At 59.5% G+C, this 23,757-nt stretch overlaps 1 protein-coding gene across 4 annotated transcripts in view; it reads right to left on the reverse strand.

Annotated features, from left to right (window-relative positions):
* LOC146869849 (heme-binding protein 2-like) overlaps positions 1–23,757 on the reverse strand; it is a 99,180-nt gene that overhangs the window by 53,369 nt on the left and 22,054 nt on the right. For all 4 annotated transcript variants that reach the window (XM_085654697.1, XM_085654707.1, XM_085654717.1 and 1 more), the window contains exons 2-4: positions 23,353–23,452; positions 23,199–23,274; positions 2,903–3,020 (exon numbers count right to left, since the gene is read on the reverse strand). In XM_085654697.1, coding sequence (XP_085510823.1) covers positions 2,903–3,020; positions 23,199–23,274; positions 23,353–23,438 — 280 coding nt within the window. In that variant the 5' untranslated portion in view covers positions 23,439–23,452. The remainder of the gene's footprint in view (positions 1–2,902; positions 3,021–23,198; positions 23,275–23,352; positions 23,453–23,757) is intronic.

The raw sequence follows: 23,757 nt of genomic DNA on the forward strand, positions 1-23,757 counted from the left end.
TCGGTTCTGCTCGTGTGGTCCTCTCCGGCCCACTCGGGTGCTCTCCCATCGGTCAGCTTCAGCGGCGAGCTGCCGGGGGTCAGTCAATTTACTGTCGAGGAGGTGCTGCCTGAGCTCGACGAAGCAGTTGTTCGACAGGTGTTCCCATACCATAAGGTTAAAGAGTTGTTCGTAGGTCGTTACATGGCTCCCCTTGATCCAACCCTCGAAGGCTCGGCTGAAATAGGTTACGTACTCCACCCAAGTTGTACCCGGGATCCGGGTGCAGTCTCTGAACCTCTGGCGGTACATCTCGGGTGTGAGGCCGTAGCGGGTGAGGAGGGCAGCCTTCATGTGGTCGTAGGACGACATTTGGTGATCTGGGAGCTGCAACAGGGCATCGCGACCTTCGTTGACGAACCTCCCCCATAGTCCAGCTCCCCAATCACTCCGGTCGATCCGGTGGGAGGTCATGGCGATCTCGTAGGCTTTGAACCACTGCTGTATGTCGTCTTCTCGGACATACTCTCGGACAACATCCTTGGGGATGTGGACTTTTTTCTCGGTTGCCCCTGGGGTGTGCGGTCGCTCAGGCACCCCCGGTTCTTTATTCTGTTTCCGAAGTTCTATTTCCGCCAGTTTGCGCTCGTGTTCGAGTGTTATTCTTTTTTCCTCAAGCTCTCTCTGTCTCTGTTTTTCTTCTCGTTCCTCTCGGAGCCGCAGATGCTCTAGATTTAGTTTCTGCTCGGCTAACTTTAGTTCACCGTCCATCTTGAGTCGTGCCATTTCCAACTCATGTAATCTGTTCCTTTCTCTTTCCTGGATCTCCTCCTGCGAGAGGCCCGTTCCCCGCTCCTCTGGAGCCGTGGCGTTCCCCTCTGGTGCGACACTGTTTTGGTCGGAGGATCCGGTGATCCCAGTTTCTGCCCATGACTCAAGGGCGCGCTTCAAATCATCTTTGGTACTCAGGCCGGTGGTAGCAATGCCTAGTTCCATGCAGAATTGTTTAAGTTCGCGGTGGCTATATTCTTCCAACTTATCCATTTGGAACTTTTCCGTGGAACCGCTATCTTTGGCTGACATCGTGGTTTTGTCGTGGGGTGAGCTACTCTCTGTACGATTACGCGTTGATTCGGATCGCGCCGCTGGCCACCAATGTTAGACGGACCGGGAGGGTCGGCCGAGGACAAGGGGAGAGGTCTCCGAGGAGAGCCGTCTCCAGCGATCGTACAGATAAATAACTTCCCCCCCACAGACAGATACCACACAAGGAGATGAGTTAGCGTTCTTTATAAGCACTTCTTACGGTACGATGGAAAGGTACAAGGAGGTCTGGACTCAGGGGTCCCCTCGATTCAAGTCTCTCAAGGGGGGAAAAGGGGGTAGCGGGATAGTCTGGTTACCAGTCTGGTAGTTGAGGTGGACTGGTGGGTAGCTCACAATCCTCGAGCTTGGTGGTCTAGCTGGTACGGGCCGCGGCAGCGCCAGCAGGTCCCAGTGAAGATGGTCGATACACGGTCCGCGGCAGCGCCAGCAGGTCCCAGTGAAGATGGTTGATGTACGGTCCGCGGCAGCGCCAGCAGGTCCCGGTGAAGATGGTCGTTACAACGGGCCGCAGCAGCGCCAGCAGGTCCCGACGAGGATGGATGTTGCAGAAGGCCGCGGCAGCGCCAGCAGGCAGGACGATAGTTCACAAGATAGGGCTACGGCAGCGCCAGTAGTCCGTCAAGGCTGAGTTCTCTCGGTGTCTCTCGACTCCAGGATACAACTACTTCCTGCTCCGGAGCCGCTCCAGTTATAGGGCAGGTGCCCTTTGATGTCCGGACCCTCGCACTTGGAGGTCGGAGGGTCCGGGATGAAGGTGTCCAGACACCCAGCGGGGGGGTGGAGCCGGTGCCTGGGGGAGCTGGAGGCGATCGTCACCTGGCGGGGGAGAGTCCTTGGCGCTTCGTTCTCTCATTGACCTGCCAAGTGGTCCGCTCACCTCCTGGGTGGATGGTGGTGCCGGGATGTCGGGACCGGCCAAGCCCAGGGTTAGGGTCGGGGGGAGGCCACGCGGCCTCTTGGTGCAGGGCCCAAGATGGCGGCTTGACCCGGCCGAGGGGGCCGGTGGTGGCTTGGGCCCGTGATACATGGAGGTCCGAGGGCAGGAGTCCCGTCGGGAGACGGGGTGCGGGTGATTCTCGTGGGTCACGCCTGGTGGGCCGGGGCTTGGGCCCTGTCAGGCGGGGAGGGAGCAAGCCCTTCGTGTGGCCTGTCCAACACAGCCTCTGCCCCGTTGCCATGCCCAGCCTATGTTCACTTCGCCATGCCCACCCTCTGCCCCTTCACCACGGCCAGCCTCTGCCCCTTTGCCAAGCTCAGCCTCTGCCCCTTCGCCATGTCCAGCCTCTGCCCCTTCACCATGTCCAGTCTCTGCCCCTTTGCCAAGATCAGCCTATCCCCCTTCGTCATGCCCAGCCTCTGCCACCTTCGCCAGGCCCTGTCCCCTTCGCCAAGCCCAGCCTCCTGCCCCTTCACTAGGCCCAGGCCCTGCCCCCTTCGCCATGCCCAGCCTCCTCCCCCTTCACCAGGCCCAGGCCCAGGCCCTGCCCCTTCACCATGTGCAGCCTCTGCCCCTTTGCCAAGCTCAGCCTCTACCACAGTCACCATGCACAGCCACTGCCCCTTCGACAAACCAAGCCTCTGCTCCTTCACCAGGCCCAGCCTCTGCTCCTTCACCATGCCCAGGCCCTGTCCCCTTCATCAGGCTCAGCCTCTGCTCCTTCACCCTGCCCAGCCTCTGCCCCCTTCACCATGCCCAGGCCCTGCCCCCTTCACCAGGCCTAGCCTCTGCTCCTTCACCATGCCAAACCTCTGCCCCGTTCACCATGCCCAGCCTCCTCCCCCTTCGCCATGCCCCACCTTTGCCCCGCTTCCTTACCGCCTTCATTTTGGCCCTGGATGTAGCTGAGGAGACGCCAGAAACCGGTCAGCCTGGCACGGGTGTACGTGGCCGTCACACGAGTGCCCACCCAGACGGAAGGTGGGTATAGGCGAGCCTAGGAAGGAAACAGGAGCACTTCAGCCCTATGCATCACACACCTCTCTCTCGGGCAAAGAACCAGAACTGTCTCACAGGTCACAGCACTCGCGGTGTGTCACAGGTCACAGCACCCGCGGTGTCTCACAGGTCACAACACCCATGATGTCCCACAGGTCACAGCAGCCACGGTGTCCCACAGGTCACAGCACCGGTGGTGTCCCACAGGTCACCACACCGTGGTGTCTCACAGGTCACAGCACCTGCGGTGTCCCACAGGTCACAGCACCCGCGGTGTCCCACAGGTCACAGCACCCGCGGTGTCCCACAGGTCACAGCTTCCGCGGTGTCCCACAGGTCACAGCACCCACAGTGTCCCACAGGTCACAGCACCCGTGGTGTCCCACAGGTCACCACACCGTGGTGTCTCACAGGTCACAGCACCTGCGGTGTCCCACAGGTCACAGCACCCGCGGTGTCCCACAGGTCACAGCACCCGCAGTGTCCCACAGGTCACAGCACCCGCGATGTCCCACAGGTCACAGCACCCGCGGTGTCCCAAAGGTCACAGCACCCGCGGTGTCCCACAGGTCACAGCACCCGCGGTGTCTCACAGGTCACAGCACCCGCGGTGTCCCACAGGTCACAGCACCCGCGGTGTCCCACAGGTCACAGCACCAACGGTGTCCCACAGGTCACAGCACCCATGGTGTCCCACAGGTCACAGCAACCATGGTGTCCCACAGGTCACAGCACCCATGGTGTCTCACGGTCACAGTACCCGCGGTGTCCCGCAGGTCACAGCACCCATGGTGTCTCACAGGTCACAGCACCCATGGTGTCCCACAGGTCACAGCAGCCGCGGTGTCCCACAGGTCACAGCACCCGTGGTGTCCCACAGGTCACCGCACCGTTGTGTCTCACAGGTCACAGCACCGGCGGTGTCCGCGGGTGCTGTGACCTGTGGGACACCGCCGGTACTGTGACCTGTGGGTGTCCCACAGGTCACAGCACCCGCAGTGTACCACAGGTCACAGCACCCGCAGTGTCCCACAGGTCACAGCACCCGCAGTGTCCCACAGGTCACAGCACCCGCGGTGTCCCACAGGTCACCGCACCCGTGGTGTCCCACAGGTCACAGGACCCGTGGTGTCCCACAGGTCACAGCACCCGCGGTGTCCCACAGGTCACAGCACCCGCAGTGTCCCACAGGTCACAGCACCCGCGATGTCCCACAGGTCACAGCACCCATGGTGTCTCACAGGTCACAGTACCCGCGGTGTCCCACAGGTCACAGCACCCATGGTGTCTCACAGGTCACAGCACCCATGATGTCCCACAGGTCACAGCACCCATGATGTCCCACAGGTCACAGCAGCCACGGTGTCCCACAGGTCACAGCACCAGCAGTGTCCCACACGTCACAGCACCCGCGGTGTCCCACAGGTCACAGCACCCGCGGTGTCCCACAGGTCACAGCACCCGCGGTGTCCCACAGGTCACAGCACTCATGGTGTCTCACAGGTCACAGTACCCGCGGTGTCCCACAGGTCACAGCACCCATGGTGTCTCACAGGTCACAGCACCCATGATGTCCCACAGGTCACAGCAGCCACGGTGTCCCACAGGTCACCATACCGTGGTGTCTCACATGTCATAGCACCCGCGGTGTCCCACAGGTCACAGCACCCGCGGTGTCCCACAGGTCACAGCACCCGCGGTGTCCCACAGGTCACAGCACCCGCGGTGTCCCACAGGTCACAGCACCCGCGGTGTCCCACAGGTCACAGCACCCGCGGTGTCCCACAAGTCACAACACCCGTGGTGTCCCACAGGTCACAGCACCCGCGGTGTCCAACAGGCCACAGCACCCTAGGTGTCCCACAGGTCATCCCACCCGTGGTGTCCCACAGGTCACAGGAACCGTGGTGTCCCACAGGTCACAGGACCCGCGGTGTCTCACAGGTCACAGCACCCACGGTGTCCCACAGGTCACAGCACCCACGGTGTCCCACAGGTCACAGCACCCATGATGTCCCCAGGTCACAGCACCCATGGTGTCCCACAGGTCACAGCACCCGTTGTGTCCCACAGGTCACAGCACCCGCGGTGTCCCACAGGTCACAGTACCCACGGCGTCTCAGATGTCAGAGTACCCGCGGTGCACCACAAGTCACAGTACACGCTGTGTCTCACAGGTCAAATCACCCACAGTGTCTCACAGGTCACAGCACCCGCGGTGTCCCACAGGTCACGGCACCCGTGGTGTCCCACAAGTTATCGCACCCGTGGTGTCCCACAGGTCACAGGACCCGTGGTGTCCCACAGGTCACAGGGCCTGCGGTGTCTCACAGGTCACAGCACCCACGATGTCCCACAGGTCACAGTACCCATGATGTCCCCAGGTCATAGCACCAATGGTGTCCCACAGGTCACAGCACCAGCAGTGTCTCACAGGTCACAGCACCCGCGGTGTCCCACAGGCCACAGCACCCGCGGTGTCCCACAGGTCACAGCACCCGCGGTGTCCCACAGGTCACAGCACCCACGATGTCCCACAGGTCTCAGCACCCATGGTGTCTCACAGGTCGCAGCACCCGCTGTGTCTCACAGGTCACAGTACCCACGGTGTCTCACAGATCACAGTACCCACGGTATCTCACAGGTCACAGCACCCGCAGTGTCCCACAGTTCACAGCACCCGCAGTGTCCCACAGGTCACCGCACCGTGGTGTCTCACAGGTCACAGCACCCGCGGTGTCCCACAGGTCACAACACCCGTGGTGTTCCACAGGTCACAGCACCCGCGGTGTCCCACAGGTCACAGCACCCGCGGTGTCCCACAGGTCACCGGACCCGTGGTGTCCCACTGGTCACAGGACCCGTGGTGTCCCACTGGTCACAGGACCCGTGGTGTCCCACAGGTCACAGGACCCACGATGTCCCACAGGTCACAGCACCCGCGGTGTCCCACAGGTCACAGCACCCATGATGTCCCCAGGTCACAGCACCCATGGTGTCCCACAGGTCACAGCACCAGCAGTGTCTCACCGGTCACAGCACCTGTGGTGTCCCACAGGTCACCGCACCGTGGTGTCTCACAGGTCACAGCACCCGCGGTGTCCCACAGGTCACAACACCCGCGGTGTCCCACAGGTCACAGCACCCGCAGTGTCCCACAGGTCACAGCACCCGCGATGTCCCACAGGTCACAGCACCCATGGTGTCTCACAGGTCACAGTACCCGCAGTGTCCCACAGGTCACAGCACCCATGGTGTCTCACAGGTCACAGCACCCATGATGTCCCACAGGTCACAGCAACAACGGTGTCCCACAGGTCACAGCACCCATGATGTCCCACAGGTCACAGCACCCGCGGTGTCCCACAGGTCACAGCACCCATGGTGTCTCACAGGTCACAGTACCCGCGGTGTCCCACAGGTCACAGCACCCATGGTGTCTCACAGGTCACAGCTCCCATGATGTCCCACAGGTCACAGCAGCCACGGTGTCCCACAGGTCACCATACCGTGGTGTCTCACAGGTCACAGCACCCGCGGTGTCCCACAGGTCACAGCACCCGCGGTGTCCCACAGGTCACAGCACCCGCGGTGTCCCACAGGTCACAACACCTGTGGTGTCCCACAGGTCACAGCACCCGCGGTGTCCCACAGGTCACAGCACCCTAGGCGTCCCACAGGTCATCGCACCCGTGGTGTCCCACAGGTCACAGGAACCGTGGTGTCCCACAGGTCACAGGACCCGCGGTGTCTCACAGGTCACAGCACCCACAATGTCCCACAGGTCACAGCACCCACGGTGTCCCACAGGTCACAGCACCCATGATGTCCTCAGGTCACAGCACCCATGGTGTCCCACAGGTCACAGCACAAGCAGTGTCTCACAGGTCACAGCACCTGTTGTGTCCCACAGGTCACAGCACCCGCGGTGTCCCACAGGTCACAGTACCCACGGCGTCTCAGATGTCACAGTACCCGCGGTGCACCACAAGTCACAGTACCCGCAGTGTCTCACAGGTCAAATCACCCACGGTGTCTCACAGGTCACAGCACCCGCGGTGTCCCACAGGTCACAGCACCCGTGGTGTCCCACAAGTTATCGCACCCGTGGTGTCCCACAGGTCACAGGACCCGTGGTGTCCCACAGGTCACAGGGCCCGCGGTGTCTCACAGGTCACAGCACCCACGATGTCCCACAGGTCACAGCACCCATGATGTCCCCAGGTCATAGCACCCATGGTGTCCCACAGGTCACAGCACCAGCAGTGTCTCACAGGTCACAGCACCCGCGGTGTCCCACAGGCCACAGCACCCGCGGTGTCCCACAGGTCACAGCACCCGCGGTGTCCCACAGGTCACAGCACCCACGATGTCCCACAGGTCTCAGCACCCATGGTGTCTCACAGGTCGCAGCACCCGCTGTGACTCACAGGTCACAGTGCCCATGGTGCCTCACAGGTCACAGTACTTGTGGTGTCGCACAGTACTCGTGGTGTCTCACAGGTCCCAGCACCAGCAGTGTCTCACAGGTCACAGCACCCGTAGTGTCCCACAGGTCACAGCACCCGCAGTGTCTCACAGTACCCGCAGTGTCTCACAGGTCAAATCACCCACAGTGTCTCACAGGTCACAGCACCCGCGGTGTCCCACAGGTCACAGCACCCGTGGTGTCCCACAAGTTATCGCACCCGTAGTGTCCCACAGGTCACAGGACCCGTGGTGTCCCACAGGTGACAGGGCCCGCGGTGTCTCACAGGTCACAGCACCCACGATGTCCCACAGGTCACAGCACCCATGATGTCCCCAGGTCATAGCACCCATGGTGTCCCACAGGTCACAGCACCAGCAGTGTCTCACAGGTCACAGCACCCGCGGTGTCCCACAGGCCACAGCACCCGCGGTGTCCCACAGGTCACAGCACCCGCGGTGTCCCACAGGTCACAGCACCCATGATGTCCCACAGGTCTCAGCACCCATGGTGTCTCACAGGTCGCAGCACCCGCTGTGTCTCACAGGTCACAGTATCCACGGTGTCTCACAGGTCACAGTACCCACGGTATCTCACAGGTCACAGCACCCGCAGTGTCCCACAGGTCACAGCACCTGCAGTGTCCCACAGGTCACAGCACCCGCAGTGTCCCACAGGTCACAGCACCCACGGTGTCCCACAGGTCACAGCACCCGCGGTGTCCCCCAGGTCACAGCACCCATGGTGTCTCACAGGTCACAGTACCCGCGGTGTCCCACAGGTCACAGCACCCATGGTGTCTCACAGGTCACAGCTCCCATGATGTCCCACAGGTCACAGCAGCCACGGTGTCCCACAGCTCACCATACCGTGGTGTCCCACAGGTCACAGCACCCGCGGTGTCCCCCAGGTCACAGCACCCATGGTGTCTCACAGGTCACAGTACCCGCGGTGTCCCACAGGTCACAGCACCCATGGTGTCTCACAGGTCACAGCACCCATGGTGTCCCACAGGTCACAGCAGCCACGGTGTCCCACAGGTCACAGCACCCGCGGTGTCCCACAGGTCACCATACCGTGGTGTCTCACAGGTCACAGCACCCGCGGTGTCCCACAGGTCACAGCACCCGCGGTGTCCCACAGGTCACAGTACCCGCAGTGTCTCACAGGTCAAATCACCCACAGTTTCTCACAGGTCACAGCACCCGCGGTGTCCCACAGGTCACAGCACCCGTGGTGTCCCACAAGTTATCGCACCTGTGGTGTCCCACAGGTCACAGGACCCGTGGTGTCCCACAGGTCACAGGGCCCGCGGTGTCTCACAGGTCACAGCACCCACGATGTCCCACAGGTCACAGCACCCATGATGTCCCCAGGTCATAGCACCCATGGTGTCCCACAGGTCACAGCACCAGCAGTGTCTCACAGGTCACAGCACCCGCGGTGTCCCACAGGCCACAGCACCCGCGGTGTCCCACAGGTCACAGCACCCGCGGTGTCCCACAGGTCACAGCACCCGTGGTGTCCCACAGGTCACAGCACCCACGATGTCCCACAGGTCTCAGCACCCATGGTGTCTCACAGGTCGCAGCACCCGCTGTGACTCACAGGTCACAGTGCCCATGGTGCCTCACAGGTCACAGTACTTGTGGTGTCGCACAGTACCCGTGGTGTCTCACAGGTCCCAGCACCAGCAGTGTCTCACAGGTCACAGCACCCGTAGTGTCCCACAGGTCACAGCACCCGCAGTGTCTCACAGTACCCGCAGTGTCTTAAAGGTCACACTACCCGCGATGTCTCCCAGGTCACAGCACCCACGGTGTCTCACAGGTCACAGTACTAGTGGTGTTTCACAGTACCTGTCTTGTCTCACAGGTCACAGTACCCACGGTGTCTCAAAGGTCACAGTACCCACGGTGTCTCACAGGACACAGTACCCATGGTATCTCACAGGTCACAGCACCCACAGTGTCTCACAGGTCACAGCACCCGCGGTGTCTCACAGGTCACAGCACCCACGGTGTCACACAGGTCACAGTACCTGTCGTGTCTCACAAATCACAGTACTCACGGTATCTCACAGGTCACAGTACCCATGATGTCCCACAGGTCACAGCAGCTGCGGTGTCCCACAGGTCACAGCACTCGTGGTGTCTCACAAGTCACCGCACCGTGGTGTCTCACAGGTCACAGCACCCGCGGTGTCCCACAGGTCACAGCACCCACGGTGTCCCACAGGTCACAGCACCCGCAGTGTCCCACAGGTCACAGCACCTGCAGTGTCCCACAGGTCACAGCACCCGCGGTTTCCCACAGGTCACAGCACCCGTGGTGTCCCACAGGTCACAGCACCCGCAGTGTCCCACAGGTCACAGCACCCGCAGTGTCCCACAGCTCACAGCACCCGCGGTGTCCCACAGGTCATCGCACCCGTGGTGTCCCACAGGTCACAGGACCCGTGGTGTCCCACAGGTCACAGCACCCATGATGTCTCACAGGTCACAGCACCCATGGTATCTCACAGGCCACAGTACCCGCGGTGTCTCACAGGTCACAGCTCCCGCGGTGTCCCACAGGTCACAGCACCCGCAGTGGCTCACAGATCACAGCAACCGTGGTGTCTCACAGGTCGCAGCACCCGCTGTGTCTCACAGGTCACAGTGCCCACGGTGCCTCACAGGTCACAGTACTTGTGGTGTCGCACAGTACCCGTGGTGTCCCACAGGTCACAGCACCCGTGGTGTCCCACGGATCACCGCACCCGTGGTGTCTCAAAAGTCACAGCACCCGCAGTTGCTCACAGATCACAGCAACCGTGGTGTCTCACAGGTCACAGCACCCGCGGTGTCCCACAGGTCACAGCACCCGCGGTGTCCCACAGGTCACAGCACCCGCGGTGTCCCACAGGTCACAGCACCCGCGGTGTCCCACAGGTCACAGCACCCGCGGTGTCCCACAGGTCACAGCACCCGCGGTGTCCCACAGGTCACAGCACCCTAGGTGTCCCACAGGTCACAGCACCCTAGGTGTCCCACAGGTCACAGCACCCTAGGTGTCCCACAGGTCATCGCACCCGTGGTGTCCCACAGGTCACAGGAACCGTGGTGTCCCACAGGTCACAGGACCCGCGGTGTCTCACAGGTCACAGCACCCACAATGTCCCACAGGTCACAGCACCCACGGTGTCCCACAAGTCACAGCACCCATGATGTCCCCAGGTCACAGCACCCATGGTGTCCCACAGGTCACAGCACAAGCAGTGTCTCACAGGTCACAGCACCCGTTGTGTCCCACAGGTCACAGCACCCGCGGTGTCCCACAGGTCACAGTACCCACGGCGTCTCAGATGTCACAGTACCCGCGGTGAACCACAAGTCACAGTACCCGCAGTGTCTCACAGGTCAAATCACCCACAGTGTCTCACAGGTCACAGCACCCGCGGTGTCCCACAGGTCACAGCACCCGTGGTGTCCCACAAGTTATCGCACCCGTGGTGTCCCACAAGTTATCGCACCCGTGGTGTCCCACAGGTCACAGGACCCGTGGTGTCCCACAGGTCACAGGGCCCGCGGTGTCTCACAGGTCACAGCACCCACGATGTCCCACAGGTCACAGCACCCATGATGTCCCCATGTCATAGCACCCATGGTGTCCCACAGGTCACAGCACCAGCAGTGTCTCACAGGTCACAGCACCCGCTGTGTCCCACAGGCCACAGCACCCGCGGTGTCCCACAGGTCACAGCACCCGCGGTGTCCCACAGGTCACAGCACCCACGATGTCCCACAGGTCTCAGCACCCATGGTGTCTCACAGGTCGCAGCACCCGCTGTAACTCACAGGTCACAGTGCCCATGGTGCCTCACAGGTCACAGTACTTGTGGTGTCGCACAGTACCCGTGGTGTCTCACAGGTCCCAGCACCAGCGGTGTCTCACAGGTCACAGCACCCGTAGTGTCCCACAGGTCACAGCACCCGCAGTGTCTCACAGTACCCGCAGTGTCTTAAAGGTCACACTACCCGCGATGTCTCCCATGTCACAGCACCCACGGTGTCTCACAGGTCACAGTACTAGTGGTGTCTCACAGTACCTGTCTTGTCTCACAGGTCACATTACCCACGGTGTCTCAAAGGTCACAGTACCCACGGTGTCTCACAGGTCACAGTACCCATGGTATCTCACAGGTCACAGCACCCACAGTGTCTCACAGGTCACAGCACCCGCGGTGTCTCACAGGTCACAGCACCCACGGTGTCACACAGGTCACAGTACCTGTTGGTCTCACAAATCACAGTACCCACGGTATCTCACAGGTCACAGTACCCATGATGTCCCACAGGTCACAGCAGCTGCGGTGTCCCACAGGTCACAGCACTCGTGGTGTCTCACAAGTCACCGCACCGTGGTGTCTCACAGGTCACAGCACCCGCGGTGTCCCACAGGTCACAGCACCCGCGGTGTCCCACAGGTCACAGCACCCGCGGTGTCCCACAGGTCACAGCACCCGCAGTGTCCCACAGGTCACAGCACCCGCAGTGTCCCACAGGTCACAGCACCCGCGGTTTCCCACAGGTCACAACACCCGTGGTGTCCCACAGGTCACAGCACCCGCAGTGTCCCACAGGTCACAGCACCCGCAGTGTCCCACAGCTCACAGCACCCGTGGTGTCCCACAGGTCATCGCACCCGTGGTGTCCCACAGGTCACAGGACCCGTGGTGTCCCACAGGTCACAGCACCCACGATGTCTCACAGGTCACAGCACCCATGGTATCTCACAGGCCACAGTACCCGCGGTGTCTAACAGGTCACAGCTCCCGCGGTGTCCCACAGGTCACAGCACCCGCGGTGTCCCACAGGTCACAGCACCCGTGGTGTCTCAAAAGTCACAGCACCCGCGGTGTCCCACAGGTCACAGCACCCGCGGTGTCCCACAGGTCACAGCACCCGCGGTGTCCCACAGGTCACAGCACCCGCAGTGTCCCACAGGTCACAGCACCCGCAGTGTCCCACAGGTCACAGCACCCGCGGTTTCCCACAGGTCACAGCACCCGCGGTTTCCCACAGGTCACAACACCCGTGGTGTCCCACAGGTCACAGCACCCGCAGTGTCCCACAGGTCACAGCACCCGCAGTGTCCCACAGCTCACAGCACCCGTGGTGTCCCACAGGTCATCGCACCCGTGGTGTCCCACAGGTCACAGGACCCGTGGTGTCCCACAGGTCACAGCACCCACGATGTCTCACAGGTCACAGCACCCATGGTATCTCACAGGCCACAGTACCCGCGGTGTCTCACAGGTCACAGCTCCCGCGGTGTCCCACAGGTCACAGCACCCGCGGTGTCCCACAGGTCACAGTACCCACGGCGTCTCAGATGTCACAGTACCCGCGGTGAACCACAAGTCACAGTACCCGCAGTGTCTCACAGGTCAAATCACCCACAGTGTCTCACAGGTCACAGCACCCGCGGTGTCCCACAGGTCACAGCACCCGTGGTGTCCCACAAGTTATCGCACCCGTGGTGTCCCACAAGTTATCGCACCCGTGGTGTCCCACAGGTCACAGGACCCGTGGTGTCCCACAGGTCACAGGGCCCGCGGTGTCTCACAGGTCACAGCACCCACGATGTCCCACAGGTCACAGCACCCATGATGTCCCCATGTCATAGCACCCATGGTGTCCCACAGGTCACAGCACCAGCAGTGTCTCACAGGTCACAGCACCCGCTGTGTCCCACAGGCCACAGCACCCGCGGTGTCCCACAGGTCACAGCACCCGCGGTGTCCCACAGGTCACAGCACCCACGATGTCCCACAGGTCTCAGCACCCATGGTGTCTCACAGGTCGCAGCACCCGCTGTAACTCACAGGTCACAGTGCCCATGGTGCCTCACAGGTCACAGTACTTGTGGTGTCGCACAGTACCCGTGGTGTCTCACAGGTCCCAGCACCAGCGGTGTCTCACAGGTCACAGCACCCGTAGTGTCCCACAGGTCACAGCACCCGCAGTGTCTCACAGTACCCGCAGTGTCTTAAAGGTCACACTACCCGCGATGTCTCCCATGTCACAGCACCCACGGTGTCTCACAGGTCACAGTACTAGTGGTGTCTCACAGTACCTGTCTTGTCTCACAGGTCACATTACCCACGGTGTCTCAAAGGTCACAGTACCCACGGTGTCTCACAGGTCACAGTACCCATGGTATCTCACAGGTCACAGCACCCACAGTGTCTCACAGGTCACAGCACCCGCGGTGTCTCACAGGTCACAGCACCCACGGTGTCACACAGGTCACAGTACCTGTTGGTCTCACAAATCACAGTACCCACGGTATCTCACAGGTCACAGTACCCATGATGTCCCACAGGTCACAGCAGCTGCGGTGTCCCACAGGTCACAGCACTCGTGGTGTCTCACAAGTCACCGCACCGTGGTGTCTCACAGGTCACAGCACCCGCGGTGTCCCACAGGTCACAGCACCCGCGGTGTCCCACAGGTCACAGCACCCGCGGTGTCCCACAGGTCACAGCACCCGCGGTGTCCCACAGGTCACAGCACCCGCAGTGTCCCACAGGTCACAGCACCCGCGGTTTCCCACAGGTCACAACACCCGTGGTGTCCCACAGGTCACAACACCCGTGGTGTCCCACAGGTCACAGCACCCGCAGTGTCCCACAGGTCACAGCACCCGCAGTGTCCCACAGCTCACAGCACCCGTGGTGTCCCACAGGTCATCGCACCCGTGGTGTCCCACAGGTCACAGGACCCGTGGTGTCCCACAGGTCACAGCACCCACGATGTCTCACAGGTCACAGCACCCATGGTATCTCACAGGCCACAGTACCCGCGGTGTCTCACAGGTCACAGCTCCCGCGGTGTCCCACAGGTCACAGCACCCGCGGTGTCCCACAGGTCACAGCACCCGTGGTGTCTCAAAAGTCACAGCACCCGCAGTGGCTCACAGATCACAGCAACCGTGGTGTCTCACAGGTCGCAGCACCCGCTGTGTCTCACAGGTCACAGTGCCCACGGTGCCTCACAGGTCACAGTACTTGTGGTGTCGCACAGTACCCGTGGTGTCTCACAGGTCCCAGCACCAGCGGTGTCTCACAGGTCACAGCACCCGTAGTGTCCCACAGGTCACAGCACCCGTAGTGTCCCACAGGTCACAGCACCCGTAGTGTCCCACAGGTCACAGCACCCGCGGTGTCTCACAGGTCACAGGACCCGTGATGTCTCACAGGTCACAGCACCCACGGTGTCTCACAGGTCACAGTACTAGTGGTGTCTGACAGTACCCGTCGTGTCTCACAGGTCACAGTACCCACGGTGTCTCACAGGTCACAGTACCCACGGTGTCTCACAGGTCACAGTACCCATGGTATCTCACAGGTCACAGCACCCGCAGTGTCTCACAGGTCACAGCACCCGCGGTGTCTCACAGGTCAGAGCACCCACGGTGTCACACAGGTCACAGTACCCTTCGTGTCTCACAAGTCACAGTACCCACGGTATCTCACAGGTCACAGTACCCATGGTGTCTCACATGTCACAGTACCCGCGGTATCTCACAGGTCACAGTACCAACGGTATCTCACAGGTCACAGTACCCACGGCGTCTCACATGTCACAGTACCCACGGTGTACCACAAGTCACAGTACCCGTAGTGTCTCACAGGTCAAATCACCCACGGTGTCTCACAGTTCACAGTACCCATGGTGTCTCACAGGTCACAGTACCCATGGTGTCTCAAAGTTCACAGCACCCACTGTCTCTCAAAGGTCACAGCACCCACAGTGTCTCAAAGGTCACAGTACCCGCAGTGTTTCAAAGGTCACAGCACCCATGGTGTCTCACAGGTCACAGTACCCACGGTGTCTGACAGGTAACAGCACCCACGGTGTCTCACAGGTCACAGCACCCGCGGTGTCTCACAGGTCACAGTACCCACGGTGTCTCACAGGTAACAGCACCCACGGTGTCTCACGGGTCACAGTACCCACGGTGTCTCACAGGTCACAGTACCCACGGTGTCTCAAAGGTCACAGCACCCACTGTGTCTCACAGGTCACAGCACCCGATGTGTCTCACAGGTGACAGCAACCGTGGTGTCTCACAGGTCAAAGCACCCATGATTTCTCCAAGGTCATAGCACCCGCTGTGTCTTACAGGTCACAGCACCCGCTGTGTCTCACGGGTCACGGTACCCGCAGTGTCTCACAGGTCACAGCACTCATGGTGTCTCACAGGTCACGGTACCCACGGTGTCTCTCAGGTCACAGCACCCGCTGTGTCTCACAGGTCACGGTACCCGCAGTGTCTCACAGGTCACAGCACTCACAGTGTCTCACAGGTCACGGTACCCACAGTGTCTTACAGGTCACAGCACTCACGGTGTCTCACGGTGTCTCACGGGTCACGGTACCCGCAGTGTCTCACAGGTCACGGCACTCACGGTGTCTCACAGGTCACGGCACTCACGGTGTCTCACAGGTCATAGTTCCCAAGGTAAGCAGTAACCCCTCTCCGTCCCTCTCTTTCTAGTGCCTCTGGGCTGTCTCTGCTTCTTGCAGAGGAGCGAATACACCAACATTTGTACCTCCAAGCTAAGCTGTATTGTTTATATACTGTATGCCTTTCTGCAGCGGTGGTCATAGTGGGGCAGCAGGGGTGAGTGGTCTGTACCAGTAGTGGGGACTGTCTAGAGTGACAGCATGAATGGGTGGTCTGTAGCAGTGGTGGGGGCTGTCTGTAGTGGTAGCATAGGTGGGTGGTCTGCAGTGGTATTGGGGGCTGTCTGAATTGGCAGCATGGGTAGGTGGTCTGTAGCGGTATTGGGGCCTGTCTGTAGTGGTAGCATGGGTGGGTGATATGTAGCTGTGGAGGGTGCTGTCTGTACTGACAGCATGGGTGGTAGGTCTGTAGCGGTGGCGGGGACTGGCTGTAGTAGTAGCATATGTGGGTGGTCTGTAGCGGTGGAGGAGGCGGTCTACAGCGGTAGAGGGGGCTGTCGGTAGTGGCAGCATGGGTGGGTGGTTTGTGTCAGTGGTGGGGGCTGCCTGTAGTGGCAGCACGGGTGGGTGGTTTGTAGCGGTGGTGGGGGCTATCTGTAGTGGCAGCATTGATGGGTGGTTTGTAGCGGTGGTGGGGGATGTACTCTGTGGGGTTGGTAGGGGCTCTCTGTACAGTAGTAGAGGCAGAGCGGGGTGTCGGCAGTCAGCACCTTCCTCATACTCTGTGGTGTTGATAATGGCTCCCTGTTCTAGTAGTAGGGACGGGGTTCCGGCGTTCAGCACCTACCTCATTCTATGTGGTGCTGGTAGGGGCTCTCTGTACTAGTAGTAGGGGTGGGGCGGGGCGTCGGCTGTCAGCACCTACCTCATTCTATCTGGTGTTGGTAGGGACTCTCTATACTAGTTGTACGAGTGGGGCTTCAGCTGTCAGCACCTAACTCATACTCTGTGATGTTGGTAGGGGCTCTCTATACTAGTTGTACGAGTGGGGCTTCAGCTGTCAGCACCTAACTCATACTCTGTGATGTTGGTAGGGGCTCTCTATACTAGTTGTACGAGTGGGGCTTCAGCTGTCAGCACCTAACTCATACTCTGTGGTGTTGGTAGGGACTCTCTGTACCAGTATTAGGGGCAGGGCTCCGGCTGTCAGCACCTACCTCATACTCCGTGGTATTGGTAGAGTCTTTCGGTACTAGTTGTAGGGGCGGGGCTTCGCTGTCAGCATCTACCTCCTACTCAGAGGTGTTGTTAAGGGCTCTCTCTAGCAGCAGTAGGGCAGGGCTTTGAGTGTCAGCACCTACCTCAGACTCCGTGGTGTTGGTAAGGGCTTTCTGTACTAGTAGTAGTGGCAGGGCTCCTGGTGTCAGCACCTACTTCATACTCTGTGGTGTTGGTAGGGGCTCTATATACTAGTAGTAGGGAAAGGGCTCTGGGTATCAGCACCTACCTCACACTCTGTGGTGTTGGTTGGGGCTCTCTGTACTAGTAGTAGGAGCAGGGCGTCAGCTGTCAGCACGTACCTCATACTCTGTGGTGTTGGTAGGGGCTCTCTGTGCTAGTAGTAGGGGCAGGGTTCCGGGTGTCAGCACCTACCTCAGACTCTGTGGTGTTGGTAAGGGTTCTCTGTACTAGTAGTAGGGATGTAGCTTCGATTTATAGCACCTACCTCCTACTCTGTGGTGTTGGTAGGGGCTCTATATACTAGTAGTAGGGAAAGGGCTCTGGGTATCTGCACCTACCTCATACTCAGTGGTGTTGGTAGGGGCTCTCTGTACTAGTAGTAGGGGCAGGGCATCAGCTGTCAGCACGTACCTCATACTCTGTGGTGTTGGTAGGGGCTCTCTGTGCTAGTAGTAGGGGCAGGGCTCCGGGTGTCAGCACCTACCTCATACTCAGTGGTGTTGGTAGGGGCTCTCTGTACTAGTAGTAGGGGCAGGACTCCGGGTGTCAGCACCTACCTCATTCTCTGTGGTGTTGGTAGGGGCTCTCTGTGCTAGTAGTAGGGTCAGGGCTCCGGGTGTCAGCACCTACCTCATACTCAGTGGTGTTGGTAGGGGCTCTGTTTACTAGTAGTAGGGGCAGGGCGTCAGCTGTCAGCACGTACCTCATACTCTGTGGTGTTGGTAGGGTCTCTCTGTGCTAGTAGTAGGGGCAGGGCTCCTGATGTCAGCACCTACCTCATACTATGTGGTGTTGGTAGAGGCTCTCTGTACTAGTAGTAGGGGCAGGGCTCTTGTGTCAGCACCTACCTCATACTCAGTGGTGTTGGTAGGGGCTCTCTGTACTAGTAGTAGGGGCAGGGCTCCTGGGGTCAGCACCTACCTCATACTCAGTGGTGTTGGTAGGGGCTCTCTGTGCTAATAGTAGGGGCCGGGCTCCTGGGGTCAGCACCTACACCTCATACTTTGTGGTGTGGGAGAGGCCCTCTGTACTAGCAGTAGGGGCAGGGCTCTTGGTGTCAGTACCTACCTCATACATGTGGTGTTGGTAGGGGCTCTCTGTACTAGTAGTAGGGGCAGGGCTCCTGGTGTCAGCACCTACCTCATACTCAGTGGTGTTGGTAGGGGCTCTCTGTACTAGTAGTAGGGGCAGGACTCCGGGTGTCAGCGCCTACCTCATTCTCTGTGGTGTTGGTAGGGGCTCTCTGTACTAGTAGTAGGGGCAGGGCGTCAGCTGTCAGCACGTACCTCATACTCTGTGGTGTTGGTAGGGTCTCTCTGTGCTAGTAGTAGGGGCAGGGCTCCTGATGTCAGCACCTACCTCATACTATGTGGTGGGCTCTCTGTGCTAGTAGTAGGGTCAGGGCTCCGGGTGTCAGCACCTACCTCATACTCAGTGGTGTTGGTAGGGTCTCTCTGTGCTAGTAGTAGGGGCAGGGCTCCTGATGTCAGCACCTACCTCATACTATGTGGTGTTGGTAGAGGCTCTCTGTACTAGTAGTAGGGGCAGGGCTCTTGTGTCAGCAACTACCTCATACTCAGTGGTGTTGGTAGGGGCTCTCTGTGCTAGTAGTAGGGGCCGGGCTCCTGGGGTCAGCACCTACACCTCATACTTTGTGGTGGTGGGAGAGGCTCTCTGTACTAGTAGTAGGGGCAGGGCTCCTGGCGTCAGCACCTACCTCATACTCTGTGGTGTTGGTAGGGGCTCTCTGTACTAGCAGTAGGGGCAGGGCTCCTGGTGTCAGCACCTACCTCATACTCAATGGTGTTGGTAGGGGCTGTCTGTACTAGCAGTAGGGGCAGGGCTCCTGGTGTCAGCACCTACCTCATACTCTGTTGTGTTGGTAGAGGCTCTCTGTACTAGTAGTGGGGGCAGGGCTCCTGGGGTCAGCACCTACCTCATACTCAGTGGTGTTGGTAGGGGCTCTCTGTGCTAGTAGTGGGGGCAGGGCTCCTGGGGTCAGCACCTACCTCATACTCAGTGGTGTTGGTAGGGGCTCTCTGTACTAGTAGTAGGGGCAGGGCTCCTGGTGTCAGCACCTACCTCATACTCAGTGGTGTTGGTAGGGGCTCTCTGTACTAGCAGTAGGGGCAGGGCTCCTGTGTCAGCTCCTACCTCATACTCTGTGGTGTTGGTAGGAGCTCTCTGTACTAGTAGTAGGGGCAGGGCGTCAGCTGTCAGCACGTACCTCATACTCTGTGGTGTTGGTAGGGTCTCTCTGTGCTAGTAGTAGGGGCAGGGCTCCTGATGTCAGCACCTACCTCATACTATGTGGTGTTGGTAGAGGCTCTCTGTACTAGTAGTAGGGGCAGGGCTCTTGTGTCAGCACCTACCTCATACTCTGTGGTGTTGGTAGGGGCTCTCTGTACTAGCAGTAGGGTCAGGGCTCCGGGTGTCAGCACCTACCTCATACTCTGTGGTGTTGGTAGGGACTCTCTGTACCAGTATTAGGGGCAGGGCTCCGGCTGTCAGCACCTACCTCATACTCCGTGGTATTGGTAGAGTCTTTCGGTACTAGTTGTAGGGGCGGGGCTTCGCTGTCAGCATCTACCTCCTACTCAGAGGTGTTGTTAAGGGCTCTCTCTAGCAGCAGTAGGGCAGGGCTTTGGGTGTCAGCACCTACCTCAGACTCCGTGGTGTTGGTAAGGGCTTTCTGTACTAGTAGTAGGGGCAGGGCTCCTGGTGTCAGCACCTACCTCATACTCTGTGGTGTTGGTAGGGGCTCTCTGTACTAGCAGTAGGGTCAGGGCTCCGGGTGTCAGCACCTACCTCATACTCTGTGGTGTTGGTAGGGACTCTCTGTACCAGTATTAGGGGCAGGGCTCCGGCTGTCAGCACCTACCTCATACTCCGTGGTATTGGTAGAGTCTTTCGGTACTAGTTGTAGGGGCGGGGCTTCGCTGTCAGCATCTACCTCCTACTCAGAGGTGTTGTTAAGGGCTCTCTCTAGCAGCAGTAGGGCAGGGCTTTGGGTGTCAGCACCTACCTCAGACTCCGTGGTGTTGGTAAGGGCTTTCTGTACTAGTAGTAGGGGCAGGGCTCCTGGTGTCAGCACCTACCTCATACTCTGTGGTGTTGGTAGGGGCTCTATATACTAGTAGTAGGGAAAGGGCTCTGGGTATCAGCACCTACCTCACACTCTGTGGTGTTGGTTGGGGCTCTCTGTACTAGTAGTAGGGGCAGGGCGTCAGCTGTCAGCACGTACCTCATACTCTGTGGTGTTGGTAGGGGCTCTCTGTGCTAGTAGTAGGGGCAGGGCTCCGGGTTTCAGCACCTACCTCAGACTCTGTGGTGTTGGTAAAGGTTCTCTGTACTAGTAGTAGGGATGTAGCTTCGATTTATAGCACCTACCTCCTACTCTGTGGTGTTGGTAGGGGCTCTATATACTAGTAGTAGGGAAAGGGCTCTGGGTATCAGCACCTACCTCATACTCAGTGGTGTTGGTAGGGGCTCTCTGTACTAGTAGTAGGGGCAGGGCATCAGCTGTCAGCACGTACCTCATACTCTGTGGTGTTGGTAGGGGCTCTCTGTGCTAGTAGTAGGGGCAGGGCTCCGGGTGTCAGCACCTACCTCATACTCTGTGGTGTTGGTAGGGGCTGTCTGTACTAGCAGTAGGGGCAGGGCTCCTGGTGTCAGCACCTACCTCATACTCAGTGGTGTTGGTAGGGGCTCTCTGTACTAGAAGTAGGGGCAGGACTCCGGGTGTCAGCACCTACCTCATTCTCTGTGGTGTTGGTAGGGGCTCTCTGTGCTAGTAGTAGGGTCAGGGCTCCGGGTGTCAGCACCTACCTCATACTCAGTGGTGTTGGTAGGGGCTCTCTGTACTAGTAGTAGGGGCAGGGCGTCAGCTGTCAGCACGTACCTCATACTCTGTGGTGTTGGTAGGGTCTCTCTGTGCTAGTAGTAGGGGCAGGGCTCCTGATGTCAGCACCTACCTCATACTATGTGGTGTTGGTAGAGGCTCTCTGTACTAGTAGTAGGGGCAGGGCTCTTGTGTCAGCACCTACCTCATACTCAGTGGTGGTGTTGGTAGGGGCTCTCTGTGCTAATAGTAGGGGCCGGGCTCCTGGGGTCAGCACCTACACCTCATACTTTGTGGTGGTGGGAGAGGCCCTCTGTACTAGTAGTAGGGGCAGGGCTCCTGGTGTCAGCACCTACCTCATACTCTGTGGTGTTGGTAGGGGCTGTCTGTACTAGCAGTAGGGGCAGGGCTCCTGGTGTCAGTACCTACCTCATACTCTGTGGTGTTGGTAGGGGCTCTCTGTACTAGTAGTAGGGGCAGGGCTCCTGGTGTCAGCACCTACCTCATACTCAGTGGTGTTGGTAGGGGCTCTCTGTACTAGTAGTAGGGGCAGGAGTCCGGGTGTCAGCACCTACCTCATTCTCTGTGGTGTTGGTAGGGGCTCTCTGTACTAGTAGTAGGGGCAGGGCGTCAGCTGTCAGCACGTACCTCATACTCTGTGGTGTTGGTAGGGTCTCTCTGTGCTAGTAGTAGGGGCAGGGCTCCTGATGTCAGCACCTACCTCATACTATGTGGTGGGCTCTCTGTGCTAGTAGTAGGGTCAGGGCTCCGGGTGTCAGCACCTACCTCATACTCAGTGGTGTTGGTAGGGGCTCTCTGTACTAGTAGTAGGGGCAGGGCGTCAGCTGTCAGCACGTACCTCATACTCTGTGGTGTTGGTAGGGTCTCTCTGTGCTAGTAGTAGGGGCAGGGCTCCTGATGTCAGCACCTACCTCATACTATGTGGTGTTGGTAGAGGCTCTCTGTACTAGTAGTAGGGGCGGGGCTCTTGTGTCAGCACCTACCTCATACTCAGTGGTGTTGGTAGGGGCTCTCTGTGCTAGTAGTAGGGGCCGGGCTCCTGGGGTCAGCACCTACACCTCATACTCTGTGGTGTTGGTAGGGGCTCTCTGTACTAGCAGTAGGGGCAGGGCTCCTGGTGTCAGCACCTACCTCATACTCAGTGGTGTTGGTAGGGGCTGTCTGTACTAGCAGTAGGGGCAGGGCTCCTGGTGTCAGCACCTACCTAATACTCTGTTGTGTTGGTAGGGGCTGTCTGTACTCGCAGTAGGGGCAGGGCCCCTGTGTCAGCACCTACCTCATACTCTGTGGTGTTGGTAGGGGCTCTCTGTATTAGCAGTAGGGGCAGGGCTCCTGTGTCAGCTCCTACCTCATACTCTGTGGTGTTGGTAGGGGCTCTCTGTACTAGTAGTAGGGGCAGGAATCCGGGTGTCAGCACCTACCTCATACTCAGTGGTGTTGGTAGGGGCTCTCTGTACTAGTAGTAGGGGCAGGGCGTCAGCTGTCAGCACGTACCTCATACTCTGTGGTGTTGGTAGGGTCTCTCTGTGCTAGTAGTAGGGGCAGGGCTCCTGATGTCAGCACCTACCTCATACTATGTGGTGTTGGTAGAGGCTCTCTGTACTAGTAGTAGGGGCAGGGCTCTTGTGTCAGCACCTACCTCATACTCTGTGGTGCTGGTAGGGGCTATCTGTACTCGCAGTAGGGGCAGGGCCCCTGTGTCAGCACCTACCTCATACTCTGTGGTGTTGGTAGGGGCTGTCTGTACAAGCAGTAGGGGCAGGGCTCCTGTGTCAGCTCCTATCTCATACTCTGTGGTGTTGGTAGGGGCTCTCTGTACTAGCAGTAGGGTCAGGGCTCCGGGTGTCAGCACCTACCTCATACTCTGTGGTGTTGGTAGGGGCTCTCTGTACTAGTAGTAGGGGCAGGAATCCGGGTGTCAGCACCTACCTCATACTCTGTGGTGTTGCATAAGGCTCTGAACGTGAAACACTCCTCCACCTCGCTGCAGAAGTCCGGCTTGGGGCTGTAACGAGTAAAGGGAGAGAGCTGGTGAGGGTCTGTGAGTGAGAGGGTGAGGCAGGTTTAAGGGGGTCCATCTTACCTCTGACCATGAGTCCCTCCGACCCCCAGAGACAGGAGGATGAGGACTGCAGCCCCTGGACCAGATGCAGATGGAAACAGCACCATTCTCAGCAGTCAATCTGAGGGAAGAAACCACTGTTAGTTACACAGGCCATGACCTGCAGGTGCCGCTCCCCCTCATATCCTTAGCCCTAATTGCCCGACTGAGCCCTCCCACCCCCGTATTATCACCCCTTGGTGCACCTCCCACCCCCTCATATCCTTATCCACAGTTGCCCGTCTGAGCCCTCCCACCCCCGTATCATCACCCCTTGGTGCCCCTTCCACCTCCTCATATCCTTGTCCCTAGTTGCCTCTCTCAGCCCCCATCCTCACCCCCTGGTGCCCCTCCCAGCCCCCTCCAATCCTTACCCCGTGACCTCTC

Source organism: Triturus cristatus, chromosome 1_1 (genome assembly GCF_964204655.1).
Source record: "Triturus cristatus chromosome 1_1, aTriCri1.1, whole genome shotgun sequence".
Lineage (NCBI taxonomy): Eukaryota > Metazoa > Chordata > Amphibia > Caudata > Salamandridae > Triturus > Triturus cristatus.